The sequence below is a fragment of the Pinus tabuliformis genome, chromosome J, assembly GCF_031772625.1.
Source record: "Pinus tabuliformis cultivar Carrire ecotype Pingquan chromosome J, CPIR1, whole genome shotgun sequence".
Taxonomy (NCBI): Eukaryota; Viridiplantae; Streptophyta; class Pinopsida; order Pinales; family Pinaceae; genus Pinus; species Pinus tabuliformis.
The window spans coordinates 537,067,424-537,092,587 of record NC_142295.1 but is presented as its reverse complement, the minus strand read 5'-3'; the positions used below and the strand labels follow the sequence as shown (position 1 = coordinate 537,092,587).

Sequence of the window (25,164 nt, the reverse complement as noted above, 5' to 3'; positions counted from 1 at the left end):
TTTGGTTCATTTTTTTATTTAAATTTAAATTTTGATATATTAAAAAAAAAAAAATTAGATTTTAATTTTGATTTTTTAGTTTAGTTTAGTTTTATATATCAAAAATCAAATAAAAAATAAACAATTCATATCAGATAAAAAGTTCTTCTTTTTTTTGTTAGCCTTTAGTTAGGATTTTAGTTTTGTTTAAATTTTAGATTTAAAATTTTATTAAAAATATATATATATATATATATATATATATTATTTTATGGTTTTAGATCAGATTTTAATTTAGGATTTCAATTTTGTTCTATTTTGATTTTTTAGCTTAGAATCATAAAAAAATATTTAAAAATTAAAATATTTTGAGAAGGCTTAACAAAAAATTGAAAATTTCATTTTTGGTGACTTTTGCAGTATTTCTGTTCCATTTCTCTATAGCTAAATGCACTTAAATGTTTAGTTAAAGTTAGCTATGTGAAAGTGGTAACTGATCAGCATTTAATTTTTCTTGAAGTTTAATTGCTGGATCATCGTTAAAGCATTATGAATTTACTGGATATCTTGCATTGCTTGGGTTTGATGATAAATGATTGTTTTACAAAGTTCATATCATTTGCAACATCTAATAAATAATCATTTAATAATTAACTCCATAAGGCAGTGGTCCATTAACTTAATAAAATCAATTAAGTGCTTGTTTCCCCTCGTGTCTCCCAACCCAACTGGTCCCCAGTTGGTCATTCATTTATCCCATAGGGTCTAACCCCCTTAGCCGCGGGAGACAGGCTTGAACGGAGAGATCGGGGATCAGGGTGACAGCCCCCGGTCTAAGCGTTGTCGTGACAATCTGTGCGACAACATTTTTTGGTGCCGCTGTCGGGGATACTTTATTCTCTGTGTTTCAACAACTTTTCATCATTCATCGCTCATCTTTCTATCATTCTTTTGAGCCGGCAACGCCAACATTTTTTGGCGCCATTGCCGGGGACAGAATTTTTTCTGTCCTTGGTTTATTCGACAATCATCTTTCATCTTTCTCATCTCTCATTTGAGCTGGCAAATTCAGCGTTTTTTGGCATCATTTGGATCTTTTCACCTTATCTTTCGTCATATCAGCAACTTCTCTTCAGTTCGTTTCTTGTTTGGGTGGCGACTCCATTCCATTTCTTTTATTTTTCCCAGGCAAGAAGCCTCCCTCATATCTGCATGTTGATTGCTTTTTGGATCCTAGAATTAGATTCATTGTTCTAGTGGCGACTCCACTTCTTTCATCTCTTGATTTTCTTGAGCAGAGATCTCTTTCTATCATCCATTTGGTCCCTTGTTATTCATCATGGATTATTCATTTAAACCATGTCATTTTACTGATGATCTCCATGATATTCCGGAAGTAGCCATTTCTAAATTACCTTTGTTCTCAAGTGGTGATTCAGTCGCTGTTAAAAGACATTTAGGCTTGTTTACTCGTATAATGATCATATATTGTAGACCCCCTCAGTATAATCATGAAGATGTCAAAATGCGTCTTTTTGTCTTTTCTTTAGAGGGTGATGCTTTGAATTGGTTTAACAATTGTCCTAAGGATTGTTTCACTTCTGTACAAGACATTGTCAATGCTTTTAAAGATAGATATGGTAATCCAAATAGCTTGCCTTGTGCCCCTAAAATTGTGCAAAAAAATTAAAGTAATCTTATGAAAAGTTCAGCTGTCAGTGAAAGATTCCAAGACAATTCTTCATATCAGAATGTGCCATCCACCTGTACCATTGCAGATCAAATCCATGATAGTGGAAACGCAGGGACAAATGACAATGAAAAGGAAGATCAAAGGCAAATTATACAAGAACTAATGCTGCTGGTAAAAAATATGGAGATCAATCAAACTAATTATGCCAATGATGTGAGAACTTTATGCACCCACCTGGAAAAACGTAATAGGGAGATGGAGATCATGCAAAATCAGCATACTAAGGAAATTGAGGCCATGAAGATTAATCATGACACAGAAATTAGTTTTATGCAAAGCAAGATGTCAGGCTTAGAGGAAAATATGACGACCATGAAAGCTAATCATGATAGGGAAATTAATTCTATGCAAAACAAGTTATTAACTATGGATGAAGAAATGACTATCATGACATTCGATCATAATAATCAGTTGGCTACCATGCAAGCAAATCATAAGGAAGAAATAAACTCTATGCAGTATTGCTTGATGAACATAAAGGAAAAGAACAATAAAGTAATAAAAGATATGGAAGAAGACCATGCCAGGCAAATCAGTGCTATAAAGGTTGAACACTCTAGTCAGATAGATGCCATTAAAATACAGGTTCAGAAGTTTCAACAATGGTCAGAGGATGAGAGAAACCAGAGAACGTCAATAGATCAGGAGCCCCCTTATCTGTTACAGCAAGCTCCATCATATTATGAGGTCCTATGTTCCATTGAAAAGTGGATAATTAAAGATGACCTGGATAAAAGGGAAATTAATAATCAGGTTGATGCTCACATGGTTAATCCACTAGTCATTGAAGATCAAGTTATAACTCATGACACCTGTGAGATTGGTCCATCATCTTTGACAGGGCAGATGCAGGATGAAGAAAGACATGTCACGCATATCTTACATACTTCATCTGATAGCTTTGAAGCAAAAAGTTCCACGTCATCAATAATACAGCCTACCAGGAAGAAAAAGCGCAAGAGGAAGAAAATGAGAAGAAGATTTGATGCATCAGACGGCCGCGAGCAGCTTGATTTTCGGATAGGAAAAAGTCCTACCATATGTAGAATTGGACATGGCACATCCGACAAGCAGCCGACAGATTTGCCTGAAAGCAGGCAAATGCTCAGTATACACTATATTGAACACATCTGATGCCATGGGGCATCCTTTGTATTGTATTTCTAACCCTACTCCTTGTCATTTCAGCATTTCATTTCTGTTTTAGGATTAGATTTACTTTTCCAGATAGTTAATAAATGAAGAGCTTATATCTTTCATGTGCTTAATGTTATATGATGATTTTTGGATGGACACTACTTATGTTTTATTGTGTATTGCGTGGATGCAGATTCTGGATTCTCACATTCCTGCAGTGCAGCAACGTGTCCCCAAGTGGAGCCAGATGTTGACCACTATGTGTCAACTACTCATTAGCAGTACACCCCCTTTTTCGCAAAAGGGATAGCGCTTGAGCAACATGTCCGTGCCTATCATCATCAGCCTTATCATAATATGTTGTACACCCAGTCTACATCTGTGAATTGTAAATAATCTTAGCAGAGCTGAGTCATGTATGAAAATTGCCTAGGTGGACCTAATTTTCTAGTGATAATCTACGTTCCGAAAAGTTTTTTGTCTCACCAATCCATGATCGGCGGAGTTTTCCTTCAGCCTAACCCCAAAGCCAGAATGAATTTTGTCATTAGAATTTTAGGGGAATCCTAGTGCGTTGATCTGCTAGATTATAATTGGTCGCAGAACTGGGTGATCTATGAGGGTCTATGTCAAATGGGTTTTCCCCCTTCGGATGTAAAATTGTAAAAGTCTTGATGTAAAGTGTCTTGAGGGTTAGGAAATGTTTTAATCCCCTCATAGGTCCTAAGTCCTAAGTCCTAGGTCCTAGGTGATTTTTCCAAAGGCTAAGTTCAAGGATCCATTTAAAAATAAATAAAAAAATAAAAGATATAAATAATTAAAAAAAAAATTAATTAACTAAAAAAAAAAAAAAAATATATATATATATATATATATATATAATTATAAATAAATAAATAAAATAATAATAAACTTAAAAAATTTAAAAATAATTAAAAAATAAAATAATAATAAGTCAAATTTTTTGAGTAAATAAATGCAGAATTTCAATTTTTAATATATTAAAATGCATTTAAAAATTCGACGGATGAGATTAAAAGATATCTTGATCCTCATCGACGGTCGAGATCATTTTGACATGGATCACTCGAATTAGCCGTTGGGAATTTTTCCTTTAAATAGGGTGCTAGGGGTCATTTGAGATCAGATTTGATCTGAGAGTCTGGTGCTAAAGAAAGCTCTCTTGTAGTCATTTTTTGTGCAATAAAGAAAGACTTTGGGGTTAAAAATCTTGTTGGTGTTACTCTTCTGGAAGTGTTGTAAGATGATTTATTTTTCTGCATAATTTTATTTTCAGCCATTGATAATAGCTTGATGAAGATTGATTTAGGCACAGGTATCTTGTCTGATCTTTGGGGTTTGAATGATAGTTTAGTATCTGAAATATAATTGCAGGTATCTCCATTTGATCTGGATTTCACTATTATTTTCTCCCTCTATGTTAATGGTTGGTTTAAGCTGTGCAGGAAATCTTAGTTTTCAGTTCACCGGGCATTAGGGGAAGTTCTCGGCTGAACCAACCAACTCCCGGATTGCGTTTTCTGAAAGAGCCCAGATAGTTTTAATCCCGGGCTTATCATCTGAAGTTTTTTATGAATGCATGCAGGGTTTTCTGAAGTATCTCACATTAAATTTAAATTCTGAAAATATTACTGTGGATTATTGACAAATCTGGCTGCTTAAGAGTCGAAAATCTATAAATATTATAAATTTTTAGCTGGTTTTATGGTTTTCAGTTTTGTTTTTGGCACATTTGACTTCTGGGTTTTCTGTTTTGCCATTGCAGGGTGCAGGTATAGATTTTGAAAGTTTTTCAATGTTTCCATCAGACAATCTGAAGCGGATTGATTTAAATTTCTTACAATTTCTTAAGAAATTCAAGGGTTTTCTGCTGCTCCCTGGAGGGTTTTTTTTTCGCAGAAAGATTTCGAAATTTGTTTCAGCCACCACACAACTCTCAATCAGCTGCAGTCAGCTATCAACCTCAGAGATCCATTCATGCCAAACCCGCATAATAGTGACAGTTTTCTCCACCGGAACTCTGCTCCCTTACATGCAAAAAATCCACAGACTCACTTTTTTTGTTCCATTCCACGCAGCCATATCATTTCTGCCCATGGTGCATCACATTGCTATTTTCACGCTGCTTCCTCAACGCAGTCAACCCTGCAGCTTTCTCTCATGGTACCCTCACCCATTGCTGGCCCTTTTCCTCTTCATCAACCACACAGCTATTCCGTTCTGATTTCTCTCGACCTGTGTGTACCTGCGTGCTGCCAGGACCGTCCATTTCTCCTTCTTTACAGCATATACACATTGTTGTCAACGCTGCTGCCACTCCAAAAGCTGAATTTATGCTGCTCCATTCCAGTTATACGCTCCACACACCTGCAAACAAGCATTCAGCTCTTCACCCATCCATGTCCCTTCCTGCGTGCTGGCGAGCCCCTCTAATCACGATTTCTCTTCAGCATTCGACCTACAGCAAGCAAGGAAATCTGCAAATCCTCCTCGTTGCCCTCACCTCCGTCGAGTTCTCCTGTGTTGCCGTCGAAACCTCTTCCGCGTACCTGCCCAGCGAATCAAAAGTGTAAATGTGATTTTTTTTTTGTGCGTATGTGGTTTAGCGTTAGGCTGTTTTAGATTTTTGTTGTTGTTTGATTTTTAGATCTTAGCTTAGTTTTATTTAATTTAGGATTTAAATTTAATAATAATCGACTTTCATTTTCATTATACGTGTATGTAGATTAGGTGTTAGTTTTTTTATTTAGATTTTAAATTTTGTTCGATTCTAAGCTTAGAATTTCATAAAGAAATTAAAAATATATATAAAGAAAACATAAAAAAAAGTTTCTATTAGGTTTTTTTTTTAATTAGGTTAGATTAAATCAGATTTTGATTTTATTAATCTAAGTTTTAGTTTAGAATTAGATTTTAGTTTTGCTCTATGTTAATTTTAAACTTGGAACTTTATATCATAAGTTAAATATATATATATATATATATATATATATATATATTTATATATAGATATGAAAATTCAAAAAATATAAAAATTAAAAATTAAACAAAAAAAAATTAAAAAAATTAGTTTTAATGTTTTGGTTCATTTTTTTATTTAAATTTAAATTTTGATTAAAATATATATATATATATATATATATCATAAAAAGTTTTAGATTTTAATTTTGATTTTTTAGTTTAGTTTAGTTTTATATATCAAAAATCAAGTAAAAAATAAAAAAATTCATAAAAGATAAAAAGTTCTTTTCTTTTTTTTTTTGTTAGCCTTTAGTTAGGATTTTAGTTTTGTTTAAATTTTAGATTTAAAATTTTATTAAAATATATATATATATATAATTATTTTATGGTTTTAGATCAGATTTTCATTTAGGATTTCAATTTTGTTCTATTTTGATTTTTTAGCTTAGAATCATAAAAAAATATTTAAAAATTAAAATATTTTGAGAAGGCTTAACAAAAATTTGAAAATTTCATTTTTGGCTACTTTTGCAGTATTTATGTTCCATTTCTCTATAGCTAAATGCACTTAAACGTTTAGTTAAAGTTAGCTATGTGAAAGTGTTAACTAATCAGCATTTAATTTTTCTTGAAGTTTAATTGTTGATCATCGTTAAAGCATTGTGAATTTACTGGATATCTTGCATTGCTTGGGTTTGATAATAAATGATTGTTTTACAAAGTTCATATCTTTTGCAACATCTAATAAATAATCATTTAATCATTAACTCCATAAGGCACTGGTCCATTAACTTAATAAAATCAATTAAGTGCTTGTTTCCCCTCGTGTCTCCCAACCCAACTGGTCCCCAGTTGCTCATTCATTTATCCCATAGGGTCTACCCCCCTTAGCCGCGGGAGACAGGCTTGAACGGAGAGATCAGGGATCAGGGTGACAGCCCCCGTTCTGAGCGTTGTCGTGACAATGTGTGCAACAACAGGTCCTTCAATGGCTGAGATTACATCTCTAATCAATGGCTGAGATTAGATTGGGCTTGATCCATGTCATTTAAAACCTTCTAACCCAGTTTTATATTAATACCCATTAATATTTTATTTTTCCTAAGTTTAGACTTAGGAACTCCATTAAAAATATTAATTATTTTAATAAAAATATTAATTATTTTAATATCTCCTTCACCGGATAGAATCTACCCAAACCATTTTTGGGTCTTGGAGATCTCATGTGCTTTAGCCTCTCCACCAATTTTCATGGCTAGAGCACATCCGATGCTACCCCAAATCAACAGATCAGTGGTGAACCTGGTGCACTTCAATATGTTGTGTGGTGGGTCGCAGATCGTGGACTTCCTATGTCTTGTCATGGATGGTTGGGACAGCTCGAAGATTGCTTTGGCATGGATTAGATTAAGATGATCGTGATGGCTTCATGTGATGGACTGGAGATTGGCAAGCTAGAGTCTTCATCGGATCGTGATGTTGCATATCCAAGATTGGAGGGATTTGCATGTATAGTATTTGATCGAGGAGGATGAGTGCTTGCAGGACTGAGCCAGTGGAGATTATGTAGGCTAAGAGGGAGTCTAGCCTCAGAGGGAGCAGCCCTATGGAGGTTTGGGATCTTCAAGTTCAGAAGTGATGAGGCAAAGGCACTACCGAGGTTGTTGGGTTCATTCATAGAGTATGTTGCAGTGATAGACACCAATTGGGCTAATGTCGCCGGATGATGATGGTTACTTCCTATTCTTGGAAGTACTTCCATCACTAAGAGGGAGTGTTGATTTTTGTAGCTTGAGAGGCACTCCAAGCCTTGAGGATCGAAGGTTTGGAGGAAGGAGCTCCATAAGTGGCCTTGTGGGCTTGAAACCCAATCTTGGGGTTTTGCACCCATCGATGTTTGGGCCAAAACCGTGACGCGATTTTGACATGTGATGGATGGAGATGATAGAGGACTCCGAGAGCAACCAGACGCATCAAAAATCATCGAAATCCAAGTTGTCAGTCTTGAGATATTAATTTTTGAAGGTCATGGTTGGGTTTGCGCATGTGTTGGTCAAGTCGACCTAGTGTTTAGAAGCCTAATGACAGTTGTACAAGCCCATGGAGAGACTTCGTTGGAGCCCTTGAGAAAGATATAAATAAAGGGCTTGTGTGAGATCATGAACACATCCAAGGGAGCATTCACATCAACATACCTCTGCGATTTAGTGCGGTTCTGAGGCAAGAGAAAGGAGACAGTGCAACCGAGTTTTTTGTGAGGGGTTCTCTGTGTTTTTGGAGTAGATATTTTGTGGAACAAGCCACAGCGCAAGGCAGCCAGTAAGGTGACTTAAGGTCAGGTTTGTGAGCAGAATTACGGTGACTCCATTGCCAGATAAGGCTGCAGCTAAAGAGGTAGGTTTGGAGTATTTTTTGTGCTTAATTAAGTGTAGTTGTACCTCTGTCCAAGGACTGCATGGACTTGTTGTAGCAACGTATTGTGTGGAGGATTGTTGACGGCTGAGAGGCCTAGTTTAGAGCCATTCTCCCCTAGACGCAGTCTAATGCATGTCGTAGGGGTACAGTGAGCAGCGAAGTGGAATGGAGGGTGGATACCCTTGCTAGAAGGTTCAGATTTCTTGTTGTAGCTTAGCCGCAGGCAGTAAGGTGCCTTGTGGAGGAACCCAAGGCTAAACTAATGCATTAAGAGGGCTGGAAGTGACAGCGAGTGAACCAAACTTGTTGAGGAAGGGAACCGCAGTCTTGAAGCAGGGTTTTAGGGCTGTTGTTGGATGCCCTAACCAGAGCTTAGAAGTATGCACATAACCCAAGGCAAGAGGACAGCAACAGTGAGTTGCAGATGGACTCTTGATTGATGATTGGATGCTAGAGGATGAGTGTCCTAGGAGAGGAAAAATTGAGGAGTCTGTTGGAAGCCAAGAGGAGGGGTTTTCTAGATGATTGGATGCCCTAACTAGGAGCAGATGCTACAACAGGATTGGTCACTCGTGGTCTGTTGGAGGACAGCGTGAATGTGGGCCAAGTGTGGACAGTAGATTGGGCATTTATGGTTTGCTGGAGGGCAGCGTGATAGTGCCCAAGTTGGAGCCCGTTGTGCACCACCTTCATGGACTTAGGTGGTTGCTAGAGTCGCAGAAGTTGAGCTCAAGGTTTGATCAGCCATAGGAGCAGTTGAGCAGCCCTAGACTTTTGTGTGGAGAAGGACTTCTACAGCAGATGATGGGTAGTCTTCCTAGCCCGTGTTCATTGTGGGAGATGGACTTCTTGCAGTGATAGGTGGCAACCCTTCGTGCCCTATGTTGGTCTTCATAAGAACAGCACAGGAAAACCATAGTGGGCTGAAGTCCCTGAGTAGCTGAGGAGCAGCAGTGGGCAGATTGAGAGTTGTTCACAAACGGAATTGCGAACAACTCAACAGGAGTCTCAATGTGTTGTGACCTTGATGGACTAAGGCACAACTAGTGAGGAGATTGGACAGTCGAGATTCAATGGTCAGATGGACTTGGATCGTTGATAGAGGCAGTGTTGTAAATCGAGTGCTGAAGGACTGAGCAGGTATAGCGTATGGTCGAGAGGAACTGAGGGAGCATGCGACAGCCAAATGGTCAAAGTATCTTGTTGAGGGTAAATTGGTTGTCGATGGATTGACATCAAGCCCCAATTTTGTATTGTTGTACTAGTGGATGTATGAGTGCCATTATCCCTGGTACAGGAGCCCTAGATTGTTGTATTATTCAATTTGATAAATATAATGAAGTTGGGTTGAAAATTGTAAACAGTTGCTATATTTTGTGCACTAGTAGATTTATTGTTGTTTATATTCCGTTGTGCAAAGTAGTTTCGTTGTGATTCTTGGTTTGGTAGCGTTAGTGATTTAAGATTCTATCCCAGACACCAAGGTCGTGGAAATACAACATATTGCGCCTATGAGATATTCCACATAGCTATCCAACTTGGTGGTGGTCAGGAAGAAATCAAGTGAGATCAAGTTATGTGTTGACTTCGGAGAGTTTGATCATGTCATCTATTAAGGATAATTACCCACTCCCAAACATGGAACTTCTGTTGCAAAGAATCATTGAGGATGCAACGATGTTATTCCTTGATGGATTCTCTAGTTACAACCAAGTTATAGTAAAAAGTGATGATAAGCACAAGACATCTTTTGTTACACCTTGGGGTATTGTTATCATGCAAATATGTATTGAAAACCTGCATGAAACTTTTAGACAATCAACCATATCACAGTTGAAAGTATCTCCATTTGGACTGATGTTTACAGTCTATGGGTGGTGTCCCTATATGATGTAGGCTATTATCCAAATAATATTCCTGTCTAAAACTTCAATTTGAATAGCATACGACAAAGCTTCACTTTTGAGTAAGTTTTGACTTACCGATAAGCAACCAAAAGTGAAGTAGTTCTTGAGAATGAAATTTATAATGGTTGAAATTAGATTTCTAAGAGATGTAGCAACAAAATCAGAAGAGATGTGAGAAACAAATGTGCACCTTGAGTGAAATAATTCAAAAACAAATATACTTCAATATGCCATCACACTGGAAAAAATTCATTCAATGGCCTCCAATACATTCAAAGAGTTAGAATCAAACATAATTGAATGAAATCACAAATTACCCAAGAAGTTGGTTGCACCATAATGAGTATCAAGTGATAGGCTGCCATGAGTTCCTGCACTTGCAGTGTAGGTAGCAGTCTGAGAGACTAGAACATAGAAAGGTTAGATCTCCATTGCTACCAAAGCATCTAAGAAAAATTGCCCAACCCTTGTACCGGTGCTCCAATATGCATATATGGAAGAAACATTTCCTCTCTCAAACTAGTTGATCCAATGGCTCAAAGCAAGGAAAAGTTGGAAAGGCCAAAAGCTTTGTAAGTAAATCCATCCTTTCTTCCTTTTCCACATTCAATTATTTGGCAAAAACACAAAATCTGTTTTCTTTGCTTCACTTCTTGAGTGGAAACATGAACAAAATATTTGGTGAAGAGTATCTTAGCCCTCCTCACTCCACCAGTACCCTATCCCAATCATTGGACCTTTCCATCAAATTAAAATCTTGTTGAATATCCTTTAGGTGATCTATGTATAGGGAAGCCTACCTTGTGGTTCAATTTGCCACTAAATAGCTGGAGAAAGGCTGTTGAGGTGACAATTGTTTCCAATCTCTTGTTTCCACAAGGTCTGGATCTGCCTAGTGAGGCTTTGCACTAGGCCTGCTAGATTTTTGTGATAACAGGCCCAAATCTACCAAGATTGCCCATGAGTTAGTTTCATTACCTTTTCTATGTAGCAGGTTCTTGTATCAAGTGGAGATGAGCATATCTCTTCATAGATGAAGAAATCTAGATTTTGATAATTCTGTCTATATCTGCTGATGTTATCTACCGAATTCCATCTTTTAGAACCCTTCAAATTTGAACAGCTTTCTTAATTGCCTGCCTAAAACAAAGTGTATAGGGTATTGCTACGACCAGGATTACTCATTAATCATCCTTGTCAAGTTGATCAATGCCCCAGTTTTATTGCAAACGTGTCTGCAGAATGACCAATATTTAGCACAAGTATAGAAAATTGAGATATTTGTTATGTTTGTTGACAATTTTTCTTCAACCCTTTACATAATAAGCATTCTGTTAGTGTGAAGATCTATAAGCTGTTTCATCAGAGAAGCCCATCATACAAGTGAAAGTAGATTTTGTTTGCTACTTCAATACAACATTTCTGAATGATTGTCTATTGATCTTTCAAGACAGTTCAGATTCACAAGAAATAAAAGGAAAAAAATTCCAGACTAGTGGTATAACCTTTTGTCTTTCGAACATAGTGTGCTGACAAAACCATTAGGACCCACAAAGTCCAGAAGGTAGATAACTTCAAAGTCCTCTATGGGAAGGTCTTCAACTCTGAAAGAAACAAATAATAAACCATTGCACAATGATATAAAAGATTAATTCCAAGACTGTTGAGTATCTAAATACACAACATCCAGTAAAATTACATCTATAAGAACACCATTCATAAAAATTAGAACACGAGAAATAAAAGCTAATTTTAATGATGTTTGTCATCCAAAATACAAACTCAACACCCCAATGATGTCCTAGTTACTCAGTTATGTACACCTACGCAGAAAAATGGGGTTCATATAAATCATGGAATTTACGGTATCATATAAGGATAATAAGAGAATGTATAAGAAAACAAGATTTTGCATCAATGATCATAAATGATAATTATATAGCATAGGGATATATGTTGACTTAAATAATTATATTTCAGAAAAGTAGAAAGCATTTTCAATGAGGAATAACAGAAAATCTATGAATAAAATTCCAAACTTCTTACATACAAAAGATCAAGCAGGCTGTAAGATAATCACATAAGATGGAAAAAAAGACCAGATGATATAAAGTGTTTAAGGTTTCGATCTGTTACCACTTGAACTCTCATTTAAGGTGTAAACATCCCAACCACAAAGTGAAACCCTAAGGGCAACTTAGAAAGGCTACCCACTATCACCTTGGTAGTACTTTCCCTCTCTTTAAGCTTGCTATCCTCTAGCACAAGGGGGCATCCCTAAAGCAATCTCAGTCTTAGCAAAGGATAATGATTGGGAAGCTCTCTAGGACTTTGGATAAATCCGGTTTCTAATATTTCAGCTGTAAATTCCAAATTTATGAAACAGAATACAAGTCTAGTAAAAGATAATGTATTAAGTGATTTCTTAGACTTACGGCAAATCTGGTTTAATCCAGATCTGCAAAATAGAGATAAATTTATTAATTTTATATTTAAGAGGTTGTTGAAAGAGAGCACAACTGCCTGCTACCCACCAAAAAGTGGGTAACTCCTAGGAGAAAAAAATTCTCCTCTTTGGACAGCCAGCCGGCCAGGAGCCCTATGATGATCAGCAAATAACATTATGCCAGGATTCTCCACCTATTGCTCTGGTCAGATCTCTCTCCCATCTGGCATTTCTTCTTGAAGGAAGGTGGGTCATCTATCGGCAGGTACTTTAACCATTCTTGCAATCATGTGCTTTCATTTAATGTTATGGGCATACTAATATGGATCACAAGACAAATTGGATGATTGACATGTTGCAGCACAAACTAGCAGGCCTAGTTTGTAGGCTAAAACTAGAAGGCATAACAACACTATGGAACAAAGGCCCACTGTCACCACACCCTATGTCCCTTTCTCTTCTCAGATTTTCATCGACAGGAGGAGTCACAGTAACCCTCACTTGAGATAAACGTTCCTAGGATAGGCTTGATGTGAGGCAAGGCGGCTCATTCAATGGAAAGGCTCAATAAAAGTGCAAGCTTTGGGAGAAGCAAAACCCCTTGTAATAGATCGCTACATGAGACCAAAGGTTGAGATATGTAACGAGATAGAAGTACATCCAAGGTCAGGGTAGTCAAGAGAAAAGGTTGTTTAAGATTTCCTCCAATGAGTACTCGAGCAAAAGCCTTTAAGGAATCCCTAAGTTGAGGATTAGCCTCTAAGGTTCCCTCTTGGTGTGATAGGTAGGGCATCAATTTATTTGAAATTCCACAATCGGAAATCGTTCAAAACTGGAGGATGCCTAGAGGAGACACAAATAAAGAAATTTGTCTAGGCAGAATCCCGAAATTCCTCTTCCCTAAAATTTCGCACCAAACCCTAGCAAACCTCCCTATCCTTAAAGGGACGGAAACTTAAAAAAAGGTGAAAAGAATGATGTTTCGTTGAGTTAACGTGATCACCAAGGATTCCAGACCAATGCCTGCCTATTGGGAAAAATGGAGTCAAGGCTTACGTTGATTTGATGATCTTTGCTCTTCAAGGAGACCTAATGCAGCTACGCTAACCCTAGGGAGGCAACAACACAGCCACAATAGAATTATATACTTCGATGACAATGTTCAATGGAGTTTCAAGGATACAATACACAAAATTGACCTCTAGGAACATTCTTTCGTCATTGCCTATGAGTAATGCATGCAATTCTTCCAACAATTTTAATGTTCTCACAAATTCGCATTAGAATTAGGGCACATTAAACATTGTGAAATGAGATTCCACACATTAGACATTTAACAAGGCAAAATATAGCATCAAAGAGCACTTACAAGACAATGAGTGTATATCCATCCATCAACATTGCAAAAAGGAACTCCAAGAAAAGATAGCGAAAAGTGGGTAACTCCTAGGAGAAAAAAATTCTCCTCTTTGGACAGCCAGCTGGCCAGGAGCCCTATGATGATCAGCACATAACATTACGTCAGGATTCTCCACCTATTGCTCTGGTCAGATCTCTCTCCCATCTAGCATTTCTTCTTGAAGGAAGGTGTGTCATCTATCGGGAGGTACTTTAACCATTCTTGCAAGCATGTGCTTTCATTTAATGTAATGGGTATACTAATATGGATCACAAGACAAATTGGATGATTGACATGTTGCAGCACAAACTAGCAGGCCTAGTTTGTAGGCTAAAACTAGAAGGCATAACAACACTATGGGACCATTGATTGTATAGCATCAAAGAGCACTTACAAGACAATGAGTGTATATCATCAAAGAGCACTTACAAGACAATATAGCATCAAAGAGCACTTACAAGACAATGAGTGTATATCCATCCATCAACATTGCAAAAAGGAACTCCAAGAAAAGATAGCGAAAATTTTCCAAATATCAAAGTGTGTCCCAACATCCAAATTTCATCCAAAATTGCAAGTCTGAATTCCTTTTACAAGAGAGAACCAAATCCAAGTGATGATGAGTTACAAATGAGGCTCTCCTTTGATTTATATGAGCCTCTCACAAGTTCGAATGGTCTAATTAGCCTAATTAAGCCCCTTATTATTATTTTAATGTGCAAATAACAATAACTTTGGTGACAAGCCCACCAAATAGCTCAATAAGTGAAAAATAAGCCATCCAAACTAGCCGAAATGCTAGAATAATGGTCAAGAGGGCCATTGGAAGGCCTAAATGAGTCTTCAAAGTACCATGATGAAGAGGAGGGCTCCAAAAATGATGATCAAGGGGGTGGCCCCTTGATTTCCAAGCAAAACATCTTGTGGTGCTCCCAAGTGGCTGTGGGGCACAATCAATGGTCTCATGGGTCTCTAGTGGCTCAATAACAAGTCAATGCTCCATCAGTGAGGGCTAGAAGATGATGCATGCCCTCCCGTGTCTCTCCGGATGAGACAAAACCCCATTTGGGCCTTAGATCAGCTACCAAGTGTTTGGTGCAAATGTATGGCCGGCTGGGAAACATGGTCCAAGTGCATCATCATCTTTGTATAACTACGGCATGAACAAGAAATATGTAGTGTTGAAAAAGCCCATGGTGTGCCAATCAATGCTTTGTTGTGGTGGAGGCCCATGCCTCTCAACGCTCACCCTACAAATGTCATTGTGGACCTCTGGAGGGCTTGGTTCCTGTATAGGGAGGCCAAGTCCAAGATGAAACCCACCTGCAATCCTATATAATATCAAATGCGTCTCTACACCTTCCAATACTTAGCGTAATTGAGTAAATAGGTTTTCTAATCAAGGGCAAAAGTGGACACTTCATGGTGGCATGCCCTTCCAACTAGGCTTTGAACATGTATAAGAGTTACCTTGCTCGACAAGAGAGGTTAATAAAGGACCCTATTAGGTGGTTTCAACCTCTAAGGGAGTGACAGGCCCATGGTACATTCATCAAATGGCAGGTATCATGTGAAATGATGATGGAACAGAGTGGGGCAATAAGGAAGGCTCCAAGTCACATGCCATGGTACAAGGGAAGCTAGAATGGGAGAAGCCCACACCTTGGGTATATGAATGTAGGAGGGAGAAATTGTGGTACATGAGTTACCCCGATCTTTGTTTTTCCACCCTTCTTCATATGTCTTTTGCCTTTCATTGATTTTTCTTTCTTTTACTACTCGGGGCTCCAGGGGATAAGTCTATAAGAGCATGATGTGCATGATGTAGCAGTGATTACCCCCCTTAAGGGTGGGCAATTCATCACCCACCAAGGGTTGGGACAATCATGGGTTCCTTAATGATGTTGGCGGCACTCATAGGTGCCACTAGGGTGATGGCCATAATGATAGGGGGTAGAGCTCATTGTTTGAATTTTGCCCACGTGCTAAATTTTTATGTCCCGACCATCTTTTGCATTTAGTGGTACACTTCGTATTGTAAGTGACCAAATTATAATTTTATCTTTCTTTTTAGCTACATCAACCTTCGAGGCATTGTTCCATGCCTGACCCAAAGTGTGCACAAGGGGAGGGGGAGGATAACACCTTGCAGACCCAATGGACAAATGTGGACCCAGATGGGGAAAATGTGAAAAGGGCTTGTAATGAGCAGAGCAAAGTGAAATATATGGTGTCTGGAAGCGGGACCATGCAACCAAAATTAGGGTTTCCCATGCAGTGTCATTCCTAAAGCTAGCAGCCAATATAGGAGATCCCACGGGACTAGGGTACATGATGCAGGAGCATCCAACCCCCCCTTAATTAAAGGAGGAACCCAAAGCGGAGCAAGGAGGAGAACGTGGACCATCGAGCAAAACCAAGGAATTTCTGTTAAAACAGAGCTTAAATGATAGAACCGATAAATCTTTAGAAGACTTAAATTAAATGTAATCTGCCATGTATGCGATTAGTTGAGGGTTTTGAGGAAAGGATATGATCGGATCCTTCACAATGATCCAATCCAATGTTTCCTTATATATAGATATATCTATATATATATATATATATATCTGATGAACCTGCGTGTTCTACAAGGAGACGAGATAGAGAGATAGATAGAATTTGTGTAAGCCGAGTGAACAACATGTAATCGATAGGGAACTTGTTCCTAAGGCTGAAATGCCTTAGATTTGTAACTATGCCATGTCCAATAGGAAAATGTGTGTTTAGTGTGAAATTGTGCGCCTATGTGTATTTCATATATATATGCGTTAATGGCTTGAAGTCCTGTTTGTAAGTGTGTTGATTGACCATCAATCACTGTAGAATCGATGGATATCCAATGAAATATTGTTATATGTGGAGTTATCCTTTGTTAACAGAGTATGGTGGAAAACAGTGTTAAGTGCAGAAATCCATTGAAGGCAAGCCGAATTCCAGTTACATTAAGAAACAGCGAAAACATATTCTGAGTCTGAAATCCGGACCTGAAATTTTATAGACGGGACCTATACCCTTATCGGGTCCGAAAGGCATATCGGGTCGGCGCATTGAACTGATCGGAACGGGCCTTGAATGATTGCGATCGCGATGATGCGATGGAACATGGACCATCGGATCGGAAGCCAGATCGACGGTCTAGATCTAATCGTTGATCGCAATCGGGGAGGTCAAAGGGCTAACAGTAATGGATGTTGCGATAGCGCCGATGTGGTGGAACGTCGATACGCTGATAGTGATAAATCGGCGATCGGAGGTCAGGGCAATTGGAGCACTGTGGAAAGGTCTGAAGAGCGGACCCAACGGATATATAGATCCAGATGAATTGTTTTTGAAGTCCGAACAAAGGGTTCGGAGCGGAGTTTCCATGCGTTTCTATACATTCCTGTGTATTGCGATAAAGTGGTTGTCCCGAGTTTTTTATAACTAGAATGCATAATCACACTCCCGATAGTGTAATGGGCTTCGATAAGTTGAATGGACCCGGATTCTGAAGCTCAAACACATATTTAACGCTTCCGATAGACTTATGGGCTCATAACCCATAGGTCACAGGATCGAACTATTGTAAAGAAAAGGGGTTTTGGCCTTAACCCAAAATCTCTTTTCATCAGTACAGGATTAACTCCCCTAGTTGAGGTAAGGAAACAAGAATACAGTCAAAGCGCGTTCTTTCTGTCAAATCCCCCCACCAATCCATGTCCAAGTGTGCCCAAGAAAAGCAAGCATAAATACCCAATTACATAATGAAAAGTCATATCTTTGGGGTTAAATGGCCCACCTTCAAACATATGATAATGACAAATGAGCGAGGGCACACAATGGCTAACTCAGGTGGAGGAGAATAGTGATACCTCGAGCTCTCTGGTGGTTGCAAGGAGTTGCTGGCTGCCGACTGAAAACAAATCTAGGAGAAAATTTTCTCCTATAGGGGTCACCCACAAGTGGTGGGTAACGTGACCATTTTAATTGTATTTTTGTTCCCACATTTTATCTAGGAGGTTAGTCATTGACTCTAGTCCAGTGGCACCTCCTCTAAGGCCTTAGGGTTTAGGAAGGGCACTACTGAGGAAGCATTGATTGATGTAGCTGTGAAAATTCGGAAACTCGAACCCTATTGCAGCAATTGGAAATTATTCTCCTAATTGTTAATTAAATTAACAATTTATTTATTGTTTCCTATAGCAAATATTGAATAACTCACACTACAACCTACACAAATAAAATTGCAGAAGAATAAACGCTGGAAGAAACGCTAGCACACACACAAGATAATGCAGTTATTTTTGGACAAATGTCCCTAGAAAAACCCAACTTGGGAAAATCGATGTAGCAGTGAGGGTTTTATTTTATTATGCAGCACTGAAATCTGAGTACATCTATGGATGCCCAACTAGCAATCCAAACAGCAAGAAAATCTAGCAGAGATATTCCCTAAGCAATCCCATCACTCACGCTTCCTGCACTCACGTGTTCCTGCACTCGTGTTTCTGCACTCACGCTTTCCTGCACTCACGTGTTCCTGCACTCGCGTTCCAGCACTCTCGCTTCTGCACTAGAGATAACTCACCCTCTCCATATCTGGAAATATTCCTCTGGATCACTGTCCCTGCCCCTCATTGACACTGCGTCCCTCTCTGGCTCGAACTCTACTACTGCTAGCTCGATCTGCACAAGCAATTTTTGCTCAAGTGTGCTCTCCAAGTGCCTATCGACTTCTTCTTATAATCCTCTGTTGGGACTCCAACAACTAAGATTAAATCTTTATCGATGGCTAGGATTAACTAGAAGTCGATCCATGTGAGTTTCTAGAACATTCACACCTTGACTTAATTAATTCTGATTAATTAACCATATTCCTTAAGTTAAGACTTATCAAATATTTAAAAATTGGCTAATAATCTAATTAGTTCATTTCTAGGTAGAATTTTAGAAACGATCTCTGGGTTTTGGAGATCTCCTATATTCTAGCCTCTCCACAAAATTTTGTGGCTAGGACACATCCGATGCTACAAAAACTAATAGTAGCATGTCCAAAATAATCCATACCTACGACTCTCCATCTCTCAGTATTATCCATCTCCATTCTTTGGGCTGGTGGTCATCGATCATGGGGATTGGCGCCCTTCATCCACATCCTTAAGTCAAGACTATTAATTTGGCAGCTCAGGGATAAATTCCCTCCTTTACGCAGCCTTCCTCATCTAGATACGACCCTTTTTTCCCTTAGAAGAATTTAATTTGGTCAAGGAAAAATATTATTTTTAATAGAAAACCCTCAAGTACACAAAAGTTCGGGTCAGCCTAAAGTCATAATTGGGTCTCCAAAGAAGCATATAAATACAGTTCAAGGCAACCTCATTTGGACATCACATCAACACATCTCTCTCTCTCTCCTCTCATGATTGGTTCGTACAAGTTTGAAGCAAGGTCGCCGAGCTCACACATGCAAAGGGAGGAAGGGAATCCTAATTTTCTGCGTTGATTTTGTGATTGGGTAGTCGTTGACCAAGTTTGACTTGGCATTTTCACACTTGCAAAATTCGATTTTTGGAGGCCAAATTTTTCTGTGCAGAGATCTAACTTTTCTAGGTAGTTTGACTAGGGTTGACTACAGGTCTGTTGATTGAAGTTTCACTGGAGAAATCTACAGTTTGACCGCAACTTACTGTCTCCTTTGATCGAGCTCTTTTGAGACTATTTTGACTTGATTTTGACCAACAAGGAAGGTCGAATATTTTGAGTATTAATCGAGCTGATTTGAAGCATCTTTGACTACTGAACATTGACTGGTTAGGGCATCTTTGAGTGTTGTTGACTTTGACCAAAATTTGCAAACTTTCACTTTGGACTAGATTTGACTTTTGGGCTCATCTCTCATTGGATATTGGTTAGTTGATTTGATTGGTCAAAGTTGTTGTCCTTTGACTCATTGTTGGATTGAAATATTGTATCTCTCTATTGAACATTTGATGACAATCTAATAGAAGAAGAATTTTGAAAGCGTTTTCCCCTTTGTGGGGTTTTTTCATGGTCTTTGACCAAATCTTGTGTCTTTCTTATTTCATGTTCTTGGTTGTCTTTAATTGCATTTGAAGTATTGTTCTATCTACAATTAATATTGGTCATTGGAAGATTGAATTTGTTTGAAAAGTGATTGTTAATTGAAGAAGAATTAAATTAAGTGATTGTTCTAAGCAAGAATAGTGGAAAATTAACATGGTATTAGAGTTGAGGTGAAGACAAGCCCAAGAAAACAAGAGACAAGAGCAATCAATTTTGAAGCAAACATCTTTGGAAGAAGTTAAAGGAGCTTATTTGACTTGGTCAAAATGCCTACCTCTTTACTTCAAGGATACAGAGAAGCTAGGTGACTCGTCAAATTTTGTTGCTTGGAAGATTAGGGTGGAAGTTATATTGGATGATAATTATGTTTTGGAGTATGTGGAAGGAAAAGCACCTAAGCCACCAGAAAATGCTCCTACCACTGCCATGTAAAAATATAAGAAAGGTGAGCTCAAACCCAAGAAAAATCTTATTGATTCTTTAAAAGATTATTTTCTTACTTATGTTGGAAAATTGAATAATTCTAAGGACATTTATGATAAGTTGGTTGGGATGCATGATGTCAACAATTTGAATCACATCGTCTCCTTGAAAAATCTACTCAAAGACATTAAGATGAACAAGGGGGAATCTGTGCAATCCTATGTTATGAGGATAACCCAACTCAGGGACCAATTTAGATTGTTTGAGAAACCATATCCGATAGCGATCTAGTGCTTGTCACTCTTCAAGGTCTTCCTCCTATTTGGGGAACTATCATCATTACTATAAGCAACAGTGACAAATTCCCGACATTTGATGAGTTGGTTGGCAAAGGTACTCAAGAAGAATCCAAGATGATCTCCAAAGGGAGGATTCAAACCCATGAAGAAGGAGAGCCCTCTACATTTGTTGCTCAAGACAAGAAGAGGAAAGGAAGAGGAAGACCATCCAATTCTAGAAAGTCTACTCCAAATTCCAAGGATTCCAATAGAATATTCGAAAGGTAATTATCAAAAGTTGAATGTGACAACTACCACAAGCATGGTCACTATGCCGAAGATTGCTCGAAAAAGATAGATGCTCCAAGGTCCAACAACAATCATAGCTTCAGCAACAGCAAGTTCAATGATAGAAGAGGTGATGATAAAAGGAGAGATGATAACAGGAGAAGAGATGCTCCTAATGATTATGAAAAAGGCTATCGTCCACAAAAGAGATTAAGGAACTCAAGGTATGTGTTGACCACTACGTGTCAACAACCCATAGCAATACACCCCCTTTTTTCGCAAAAGGGATAGCGTCTGATTGATGTGTTCATGTTGTCCAGCTATCATCATCAGCTTGATGATCATCTTATAATGTAAACCCATTATGCATGTGTGTAATGTAAATAACCTCAGTAGGTCCATGTCGTGTATGTAATTGCTTAGGTAAACCTACTTTTCTAATGACGATCTACATTCTGGGAGGTTTTTCGTCTCACCGATCCATTCTCGAATGGTTGGCAGAGTTTTCTGAAGTGAAAACTTCTTTGATACGCAGAGATATATATATATATATATATATATATATATATTAATTGACCGATGATGATTGTTACCGTGGGGGTTCCTAGCTTATATACGCCATGGGCACCCTTTGGGGAAAGGGCCCTTTCGTCTAATTAACCTAAAATTAAATAATAAACCTAAAATTTAAATAATAAATAATTTTTACATAACATTGCCTTCCTCTCAAAAGAATGCTTTGTCCTCAAAGCATACGTAACGACGAATGTTGTTGACAAAATGATTCATTCTCCCAAGAAGCGTCTTCTTCGGGTAAGTCCTTCCACTTGATCAGATATTCCTTGATTGTACGATGTCGAAGCTTTCTTTCTCTAGTAGATAAAATACCTTCTGGTTCTAGAATGACCCTTCCCTCATCATCCAGAGATGGAAGCGTTGTTTGCGCTGATTGATTGTTGCCTAGTGCCCTTTTAAGGCAGGATACATGGAAGACGTTGTGAACACGACTTGTCTCTGGAAGGCTTAAACCATACGCAACTTGGCTAATCTTTTTGTTGATCTGATAAGGTCCATAGAACTTTGGTGCCAATTTGTTTTTTCCTTTCTGTTTTAAGGATAATTGTTTGTATGGTTGGAGCTTGACAAACACCCATTCTCCGACTTCAAACTCTCTTTCGGTTTTGTTTCGGTTTGCTTGTTGCTTCATACGATTCCTTGCATTATTCAAGTTTTCTTTTAATATTTGGACGATTTTTTGGGTTTCTTCTAGTTGATCTTTAACAGTAGGTAGATTTGTCTGGACAACAACTAGATCCTTCCATTTTGGGGGTTCATACCCATATAAAGCTTGAAATGGCGTCATTTTTGCTGATGTATGATAAGTAGAATTATACCACCACTCAGCGAGATGTAACCATTGAGCCCACTTATTTTGTTTTTCTTTAGCGTAGCAACGTAGGTAGGCCTCCAAACATTTATTGACAACCTCTGTTTGTCCATCCATTTGAGGATGATAAGCGGAACTCATATTTAGGTAGGTTCCTATGTGGTTGAACAACTCCTTCCAGAAATTACCCTTGAATTTGGCATCTCTATCACTCACAATGACCTTCGGAAAATCGTGTAACTTATATATATTTTTGCAAAATATTTCAGTGATTTCTTTTGTTGAGTATGATTTCTTTATTGCCATAAAGAAAGCATATTTGGTGAATATGTCGACTACTACGAAAATCTTGTCCTTGCCTTCAGATACTGGTAATCCTTCGATAAAGTCCATCGAAATTTCTTCCCATTTCTGATTTGGAATGTTTAAAGGGTGAAGTAATCCTGGTGTCGTAATATTTTCACTTTTATTCCTTTGACATGTGTCACACTCTGCTACATACTTCTGAATATCGCGACTCATTCCCTTCCAAAAGAAGGATTGACGTGCATTGTAGTAAGTCTTAAAGAATCCTACATGTCCAGCTGACGGTGAGTCATGTGACTCCTTGAGTATCTTAAATTTAAACTTGGAATTTGTATTTAGATAGATTCTTCCCTTGTACCATAGGATATCATTCTTCCACTCAAATTTTGAGTTGCTGGGAAGGTTATTGATTATTGCCGTTATTTCTGGATCCTTGGCATATTCACTTCGAATTTCATTAAGCCATTTAGAAACAACAACCAAGATTGCAAATAGTGTTGATTTTTCGTCTTTCCTGGATAAGGCATCTGCTACTACATTGTCTTTTCCTCTTTTATGTAGTATTTCCAAGTCAAAGGCGGCAATTTTTTCAATCCATTTTTGTTGTTCTTCGAAAAGTGGGTTTTGTTGAAGGAGGTGATGGAGACTGTTATTGTCTGTTCGAATGGAGAACTTACTTCCCAAAAGATATTGCCTCCACTTAGCTAGTGCGTGCATAATAGCGAGCATCTCTTTGTTGTATGTGGATTTGAGGCGTTCTCTTTTGTTGAGCTTCCTACTTTCAAAAGCTATTGGATGCCCTTGTTGCATTAATATTGCACCTATACCGAATCCGGAAGCATCACACTCAATGATAAATGGTTTAGAAAAATCTGGAGTTGCTAATACGGGGGCATTAGACATAATTTCCTTTAATTTTTCAAAACACCTTCCTGCTTCCTCATCCCATAGAAATGAATTCTTTTTTAAAAGGTTTGTCAGAGGCGCAGTTATATGTGCATAGTTTTTAAGAAACCTTCAGTAGTATCCAGTCAAACTTAAGAATCCTCTTAGCTTGGATATATTGACAGGATTGGTCCATTCTTTTATAGCTTTGATATTATTAGGATCCACCTTCACGCCTTCATGGGATATAATGTGCCCAAGGTATTCTACTTCTTCCTTTCCGAAGGTGCACTTGGATCTTTTTGCATAAAACTGATGCTCTTCTAATAGTGTAAGAACTTTATCCAGATGTTGTAAGTGCTCTTTGCAAGTTTTACTGTAAATTAGAATATCGTCAAAGAATACTAATACAAACTTCCTAACATGTGGATGAAATAATTCATTCATAGTTGCTTGAAACGTTGTTGGTGCATTGGTTAATCCAAACGGCAATACTTTAAATTCATAGTGACCTTCGTGTGTTCGGAATATCGTTTTTGTTATGTCTTCCAACCTGATTCTGATTTGATAGTAGCCTGATCTTAAGTCCAATTTTGAGAAGTACTTTGCGCCATGTAGCTCATCCAACATTTCGCCGATAAAGGGAATTGGGAACTTGTTTTTGATTGTTATTTTGTTTAACCCTCTATAATCAATGCATAGCCTGAATGAACCATCCTTCTTCCTTACCAATACCACTGGAGCAACATAAGGACTTTTACTTTTCGAGATGATCCCACACTTTAAAAGGTCTTGGATTAATCTCTCAATTTCCTTTTTTTGGTGATGTGGATATCGGTATGGCTTGATGTTGACGGGGTCTGACCCTGCCTTGACTTCTATTGTATGCTCAATTTCCCTATTAGGTGGCATCTTCATAGGTAGGTCTTGAAATACTTTTTCATGCTTCTGAATTAGATCTTGTATCTCTGGTGACTCTTCACTGATCATATTTGCAGATAACATTTCTAATTGGTGACATTGTACTACATAAGCAGGTGCTCCTTTTCGAATCATCTTCATCATCTGAGATGATGATACAACTTGATTTTCTGGTGCTTGGAATCCGTGTAATTTGTACCTCTGACCCCCCCATTTGAATTTTATGAATTGTACTTGATGGTTGGCGGCATAAGTACCTAAAGTTCGTAGCCATTGGATACCTAAGACCACATCTACTCCTCCTAATGGTACAGTGAAGAATGAAGATTCTAAATTAAAGTCTTGAATTTGCAATTTGACCTTATGGCATTTTCCCACTTTTTCAATCTTCTTACCGTCAGCTACCATCACCTTCATGTTTGGTAAGGGAAATGAAAAAATATTGAGTCTCTTTGCCACGGTTGCATCTAAAAAATTGTGGGTGCTGCCAGAGTCAATGAGAACCACTACGTTGTTCTTCTTTATATGTCCTTTCAACTTTAAAGTCTGAGGT

The 25,164-nt window shown here is 38.0% G+C and overlaps 1 protein-coding gene across 2 annotated transcripts in view; it reads right to left on the bottom strand.

Moving 5' to 3' along the window:
* LOC149228129 (DHHA1 domain protein) overlaps nt 1-25,164 on the bottom strand; it is a 377,957-nt gene that overhangs the window by 295,694 nt on the left and 57,099 nt on the right. For both annotated transcript variants that reach the window (XM_089378055.1, XM_089378053.1), the window contains exon 2: nt 11,679-11,777. In XM_089378055.1, the coding sequence (XP_089234181.1) occupies nt 11,679-11,777 (99 nt within the window). The remainder of the gene's footprint in view (nt 1-11,678; nt 11,778-25,164) is intronic.